Source organism: Varroa destructor, unplaced genomic scaffold (genome assembly GCF_002443255.2).
Source record: "Varroa destructor unplaced genomic scaffold, Vdes_3.0 BEIS01000002.1, whole genome shotgun sequence".
Classification (NCBI taxonomy): domain Eukaryota; kingdom Metazoa; phylum Arthropoda; class Arachnida; order Mesostigmata; family Varroidae; genus Varroa; species Varroa destructor.
In genome coordinates, this window is record NW_019211455.1 from 58520649 (window position 1) to 58528523 (window position 7875).

General features: G+C 46.1%; 1 protein-coding gene across 3 annotated transcripts; it reads left to right on the forward strand.

Moving 5' to 3' along the window:
• Nucleotides 1–26: 26 nt before the first annotated feature.
• On the forward strand, nucleotides 27–7654 carry Blimp-1 (PR domain zinc finger protein 1). 3 transcript variants are annotated; one of them, XM_022791895.2, is made up of 4 exons: nucleotides 27–1063; nucleotides 2704–2967; nucleotides 3585–3981; nucleotides 4433–7654. In XM_022791895.2, the coding sequence occupies exons 2-4, from the start codon at nucleotides 2713–2715 to the stop codon at nucleotides 6763–6765; spliced, it is 2985 nt and encodes a 994-aa protein (XP_022647630.1). In that variant the 5' UTR covers nucleotides 27–1063; nucleotides 2704–2712; the 3' UTR covers nucleotides 6766–7654. The 3 variants fall into 3 exon arrangements, with proteins under 3 accessions (XP_022647630.1, XP_086836073.1, XP_022647629.1); XM_086979947.1 differs by lacking the exon at nucleotides 27–1063 and adding an exon at nucleotides 1074–2012; XM_022791894.2 differs by lacking the exon at nucleotides 27–1063 and adding an exon at nucleotides 2019–2578.
• The last annotated feature ends 221 nt before the right edge of the window (nucleotides 7655–7875 follow it).

A 7875-nucleotide genomic window follows, 5' to 3' on the forward strand; every position in this document is an offset into this window, starting at 1 on the left:
ATCATAATGGTATATCCTAAGGTAAATTGCATGCTTTGGGAAGGAGTTACACAATAACTCATCATTGCTTACTGGGCGGTGGCAGCAAAAGCAACAGCTTTCCCTGTCCGTTCCTTAGATAGCTTCTTTCCAGCCACCTTTTGACTATCTGTATATTCAACGGAGTAACTGTAAGTGCAGACACAGAAGCACCAGGAGCTAGGCATGTCATTCAAAGGAGTAGCCACTACTACGATGACTACAAAGTCAATATCGACGTGGGCTTGCAATAGCGCGAAGATGTTACTTTGTATCTATTTATCTATTCCGTCGATTGCTTGGCTGGTTAATTGCTCTGTCCAGTGTGTAACGACGGTTACGCTGTTAGTTAGACAGCGACCGCGACCGCGACATTGAAGTGTCGTCTAATATTTTCTCATCGTCCGGTTCACGAGTAGCCGCAGCAGTAGAACTGCCAAAGCTCATCACAGGAGTAGCGGTAGCAGCTTCCATTCGCGTAGCAGGCGAATATGGTTCGTTTAGAGCAGTTACGTCGGCGTACTGCTGTTGCCGCTGTTGTTACTTTGATGTATTTGTTGGCTGGCTGACCTTGTCAAGGCGGAAGGGGCCTTCTGTTGTTAATGCTCGTGTACACAGCAGGTATGTTATGGTACTCGCTACCCCGGCACAGTTATGACTTCTGATATAACAGCTGCCATGGTTATCGACTTCAAGACTTCGCTGCCTAGTATGACATGGCAACGGCTTGTGGCGATGTCACTCTAAGTTAATTCGCTAAGTTCTGGTTCGTTCGGTTTGGCATTTGTTTCATCTTGCAGGAAAAGTACAACAAGGTCACGGAAACTGAAGCGTCGTAAGCGCCTTCATCACCATCTGTAACGACGGCTATTCGCAAAATATATACATACATATATGTATATATATACACATACATATATATACAACATCAGAAGCAGATATAGAAATTGAAAAACTTGTAACAGAGCCTGGAAAATAGCACAGCATCTCAATGAACTAAATAAAGCCTCTGAGATCGATCGTTTCATTGAAGACGTTCATCAAGGTAGGTGAAAACCAATGAAACAATATACGAAAAATCAACTAACTAAAAATAAGGGACAAACAAAAAAATACGCGCTTAAGAGTTTTATGTAGCACTAACTGGCAATAAGTTATATATGATGTATCTATCTAAGTAGACAATCAATCCATCCTCAATCCGTGCAATAGCGATTATCAAACCCCCAAAAGAATCGCGTTACGTTCGGGCGATACAAATAATGTACCCAAATGCCAGTTGATACTCTATCCGATGATACTGGTTTACCGTAAATGTTCCTAAACAGTAACACAATCTCTATCGAGCCATCCATCGTAGCAGGTGTCAAGGTCATTCCGCGCAACTGGTTACACTTCTTGCCCATTGCCGTTGGCCGTGAAAGTTTCTTGGCCCCGAGTCGCTCGCTTACTGCGCGCGTATACGTCTGTTGGAACAGTAAACCTGCCCTTCGCTCGAGAGTTTGCTTCTTACCAGTGAACCCTATCCTGGCTCACCGGCGTCGAATTGGCTTGTATCCTGCTGACGTTAGCAATTGATGGCAAGGTCTTTGCTTGATCTATAATCGCATGCATATAAATATGCGTACATATATATTGGTGTTTCTCGGTGTCGTTTTCCCTGGGGTCCGTCCAGGACGAGCCTATTGGCGTAGGTGCCACTGCCTCCTGGATGGAGAGGATGGCAACCTGAGCATCTTTCCTTGCTGATTTGCTACTCTAGTGTTACATAGAAAGCCAACAAGCGCCAAACAGAGAGCCAGTGATGCTGAAGAGACGCAGCCGCGGCTGCGTCTGTGTAGTGTCAGTGTTAATGTCCAAAATCGTTGTGCTAGTGTTAGTTTTTTTGTATCAGGACGACGCTTGTTTGGTGCCATAGTACAGACTACGTCTCCCTTATGTTCCTGTTGCGCTCCGCACGGCACCGCAGGGTCTACAACAGATACTCATACATAGTAAGGCTCACGCACATATTGAGTAAAACGCGCGCACGCAGACACACACATACACACCCTCACATAGGAATACTCTCCCACCACCGCAAACAACCTATACACAGCTTCTCAATTCAACCCGATGGTGGTACGACCGCAACGAAACTGGCTTGAGCGGCATCACCTTCTATTGGAGGACAGACAGAGTAACTGTTCTCGCTGCGCTTGAGAGGGAGTCTGGCTAGACGCGGGTACATGCTGCGTCCCTTCCAAACGTGAAGGGACACAGTTCACCGAGCAAGCCCCTCACTTCGAAGGTGGCTGCGAGGCAAAATATGTAAACAAAAAAAAAGCTTGTACCAAAGAAAAACAAAGACGGCAGAAGAAGACACAAGTTAATGGAGCAGTTTGTCATGGTTCCCGAATTACATCCCTTAACTCTCAAAGAGTTCAATAAGTTTTAGATTTATTTATTTCTAGTTTAGTTCGCTAGTCACTACATACAACTCAACATGTGTATGCTCAGCTCCGAAGATATCATCAGCAACATTGTCCTCAATGGATCAGATAGCTTATCGGATACCAAAGTGCGTTTGTTTATCACTTGTGGATGGTTCTCTTCTTTTGTTTAGATGTTCCTATTTGACCGAATACGTTCGCTGACGTACTGTTCTGGCAGTATTTAACGGTGTGATTTACGTTGTGATTGTAGCCATCCAACATGACCTCAGCTTGCGCAAAAGCACAGAAAATGGAAGCTCCTCTAACGGAGAGTGGTGCGATGGATCTTTCCAAGATTCGCGAAGAAGACTTCGAACAGCTGGCAGTGTATCTAGTTCCTGACCGGCCCGTTGATGAGCAAGACGGTGACCACAATAGCACGGGTAGACAGGATCGAGAGCAAACAGCTAAAAATCGTGCAGTTTCCTCTTTACCGCGCAATCTTGTTCTTAAACCCTCACAAACTCTTCCTGGTGTAAGTGTGCAGCACTTTTTCGTTTTCATCTTGATCCTTGTTAAACTTCATTAGACAAGCTTTTCGATTAAAAAGACTATCATTTTCCTGGAGCATTGAGTGATCTTAATGTAACGGGGTAGTTCAAGCCTTGACCCTTGCCACTCGATTCTGTGGAGAAACCGATTCTTGGAAACATTCAGCTGATTGATATGCATCCTTGCTGATTTGGGTCAACAAATCTGTTGATCCAGCAGCAGTATGGTGCGTAGCCAAAGGGAAAAAGTCTCATTTATCGCGGTTGGAGAGTCGTACCTTTAGGCATTGGGGTCAGTGAACCAGCCCATCAGGGAACCTTCGTCAAGGTCATCGCATCGATGACACCGAATGCTTGTCACGGTCGTAGATAAAACGATAATATAAGTCGATCCCACAAGTGGCGTAGTAGTCTTTGAAAACACGATCATGCATTTTCTTTACGCTTAGGAGACAAATATCTTAAAAAGTTTAGTATCATTATTGGTTAGCTAAACAGTCTTTCTCCTATAGTTATACTAATTATAATAATATATTATAACAATACTTGCTATTTTTAATTGCATTATTGATATGTTGTTGCTTGTGTTTCGAAACTATAGGTACTTGGCGTATGGAGTACAGATTACATTCCACGCGGCACCCGGTTTGGTCCATTAATAGGCGAGCGTTATGAACGCGACGCCGTTCCGCCGGACGCGAACCGCAAGTATTTCTGGCGAGTTTACTCTTCCGCTTCGGCAGAGGACGGTAGCCACTGCAGCGATTACCATTATATAGATGGTTTTGACGTCACGAAGGCAAACTGGATGCGTTACGTGAGCCCAGCTTACTCGAGTGCCAAGCAGAACCTGGTCGCGTGCCAGCTTCGCGGGAAAATTTACTTTTACACGCTGCGGGCCGTTATGCCTGGCCAAGAACTGCTCGTATGGTACTGTCGAGAGTTCGCCCAGAGGCTCAATTATCCAGAGACAGGCGAACTCATGCTGCAGCGAATTAGTAAGTATTCAAGCAGGTTGTGTTATTTACGTGTCAGTTCTCGTCGATATGTCTACTCGTTGATTTTTATAATATAAAAAAACTAGTGTTAGAGAGGTAATGTTTTGAAGTGTCATGCATTGCAAAAATCGCCGCAAAAATGGCATATGCAATCATATGGCATACGGTGGAAGTCAACGCGGCTTATGTCGTCCATTGTTAAAAGCTATTCTGAACTTTTAACACTATGACAGATACGTTTCATTGTAAAATATCTACGGCTTCATTCAATATAGTTTGGTGTACGTACGATCCAAATTTGGAATTTAATTGGGGTTCGGGTTTTTGTTCAACAGATGTAGATATTTTTTATCTGCTATTACTTCTTGGATATTTCCTTAATTTTAGCAAATGGATTTAACTGAGAGCTGAATAATATATATTTACGACTGAACTGTTTTCTCTGTTACAGACGAGCAGATACGTTTAAGCCAGCGAGATGACGAGACCTCGGCCGAGAAGCCCGATGACCCCAATCCCATCCAGAGTCCCGATCCTTCCCCTGTCGCAAAGCAGATTAAGCAGGAGCAGCTGGCAGATCCTGAACAAACAGCTGACGCAAGTCCGATGAGTCTGCAGGTTATGCCGGCTACGCCTTTCGGGTCGCGTTCCGATGAGGGTTACCAGACGAGCACTTCTTCGAGCAGTGAGAGGCATTCGCCACCGTCGCATTCCGAGTTTCTGGATGAGAACTGTCCCACAACGCCGGAAGAACTCGGTATTGCTTTGCGCCTTTCGGCCGATTCCGACGAGGATGCTATGTCCGATTGCTCCGATTACGTACTCGACTTTAGCAACAAACGACCATCAGCCCCTACCACCATGACGTCAAGTAAAACGTGTACTCGTGACGATAGTTGCACAAAAGAGGGTGACGATTCGTCGATTGAAAGGAATGAGTTTCGTAAGGTCAAGATCAAAATGCCCAAGGCGTATCAAAGCGCGCAGCGATCGAGGGAGCGTGGTTCTACCGAAAGTAAGGCTACCTCCAGCTGCGCGTCTGTTGGTAGCGTGGGCTCTTCGCCACCGCGGCATGCCGATTTCGGTCATGAGGCGGATGTCGATATCGCAAGTGACGAGAACTTACAACAACCGTCAGCCATTCCCCATCTCGTCAGAGGTTTCTTTGGTCAACGTAGTTCAGCCTTCCAGTCGTACGAGTCGCAGCAAAACACAGCAGCACAACAAGCGACGCCTCCGCCGTCGTCAGCAGCGGGAGCAGCAGCTCTTAGTCCAACCTCAACAGTGCAGCAACCGCACCCTGGAATTTTAGAGAACCTGCTTTTGCAACGAATGAATGCAGAAAAAGACAAGGCTACTCGTCAACAAGCCTCACAGATAAGCTCAACGGGAAACGCATCACCTTCTGCATCTCCATTACCGGCGCCCCCCCTGCCTGTGCGAGAACCGATTCGAGTGATCGTTTCAAACGAAAGTTCGCCTACTCCGCATGCGTCACCGTCTCCTGCCGTAGCGTTGCGACGTGAGATGCATTCGCCAGACTCGACAGCGCCAGCTCTACAGCCACCCTCAGCCTCTTCGTCGGTCGTCGCGCCGCCCTCAATCGGATTGTACAGTCCCGCAGGAGCATACGGAGCTGCTAGTTTCCCACCTGCACATTTCCCGCCGGTGGGACCTATTACGTCGCTACCTTCACCTTACCCTCCGCATCATACGTCGCCTTACGAAGTCCACTCTTCCATGGGGCCTTCGGCACCATTGACGCCTGTGGGCTCATTACCTTCCGGATATCCCGCTCTGCCCCGTCCGTCATCAGCAAGTCCTAGTCCTGAGCAGCAAAGCGATGATCGGAAGCCGGCCATTTCACGACTGTCCCCTCCTCTGGCGCCAGGCGACTCGACCGATGTGGATAGCCTTCCAGGCGGCAACGCACGTGGGTTTCGGTCTTTGCCGTATCCACTGAAGAAGAAGGATGGTAAAATGCACTACGAGTGTAATATTTGTTTTAAAACATTTGGCCAGCTGTCCAACCTCAAGGTGCACCTTCGTACGCATTCAGGCGAGCGACCTTTCGCGTGCTCCGTGTGTGCCAAGAGTTTTACCCAGCTGGCTCACCTGCAGAAACATCATCTCGTACATACGGGGGAGAAGCCGCACCAATGCGGTGTTTGTCATAAACGTTTCAGCTCGACCTCAAATCTTAAAACGCATTTACGGCTCCATTCTGGACAAAAACCCTACGCATGCGATCTTTGTCCAGCAAAGTTCACGCAGTTCGTTCATCTCAAGTTGCATAAGCGGCTCCACACGAATGAGCGCCCATATACTTGCCACGCATGCCAGAAGCGGTATATCAGTGCGTCCGGTTTGCGAACGCATTGGAAGACAACATCCTGCCAACCAAATCAGGTGCTTGATGCTGAATTACAACGTGCTGGTCTTGACTATACTCACATGGAAATCAGTGATGAGTTTCACCGAATTCAGATGGAACAGCAGGCTGCCCAGGCCGCTCAGCAGGCCGCCGCCATGGAACGGAGGTCCCCTGACAGTAGCTTTATTGCTCCTCAACCCCTGTCCTTAGTCGGCTATCCTGCAGCGGGTTCTGTCAGCCCACCGGGATCAATATCACAGCAACAATCAGTGATTCGGGAAGCCAGCTCGCTATCGACGGCATGCCCCTCATCGGAACGGGGCTTTCTGCCGCCTCCCCTGGCACCCCACACGCATGGACCTCCACATACGTCTTCGCGACTCGGTCTTAACGTCAGTGAGGTGCACTAGGGCAGCGCCAGAATCCCCAAAAGCATTACGAATCTAGGAAATGTCACGGGACAAACAAATCTCGTTGGTCCATCTCTGATGAGTCCGGGAGAAAGCTGTTTGCCCCCGTCCCCCCTCGATCCCTTACATCTGGCCAGTCTTTGGCGGTGTTGGCTACCACCGCCATCTCTGCCTTAAACATGGCTTTGACAGGTGATTCTTATGACCTGCACTGCTTCAGATCAACCACTCCATTTTCGGAACAATCAACTACCCTAGTCACTCAACCAATCACGTCGAGGTTAGGGAAAATCGTCGTAAAAAAAATGCGTCACCTTTCCCGACGGTAGTCGGAATTATTCCCGACATATTTGTGTTGTTCGAAGTCTAATGAGCCAGCCGTACTATAGGACACTAGTCCGATAAAGTTCTGGTCGAGGAGCACACAAGCTGAAAAGGCCGGAAGGGTCTCGACTTTCTACCCATGTGATATAAATAGCAGCTGAGGAGTATATATATATATATATATATATATATATATATATATATATATATATATAATAGACATACATACATGATTATAGCAAGCTGTGGTTTTGACCTTTAGTTACCATTATTATTTGTTAGATGCGGGACATCAATTCGATTCTCACGGTGACTATATACTAACATCTCCAAGGCAAGGACTAATTTATGAGTAAGAAACGCGAAAAGGATCATTTACGAGTAAAGTTTATATTGTGAACTAGAATAGAAATATTCTTTTTGTTCAAGCAAGCGACGGAGTTCATGTTTAGTTACGTAGAGTGACATTCAACTACCGAGTTTATCCCTTAGCGCATCAGCTTTATGCTGCCGTGCAGGGTGAAGAACGGAAAAGATATCAATAATAACAATACCCTTTTATTGATATTCTGCTGTTATCCGTATATAAACGTATATATATATATATATATATATATATATATATATATATACATACACATATATATATATATAGATATATATACATATATATATACATATATATATATCTAATCAAAAAAAAATATATTTTTTTTTTAATTTATTGAACCCCTCTTCCAAAGGCAACTAGGCCAATTCTGTTCGCTATCCTAGCGGAAGAAAAAT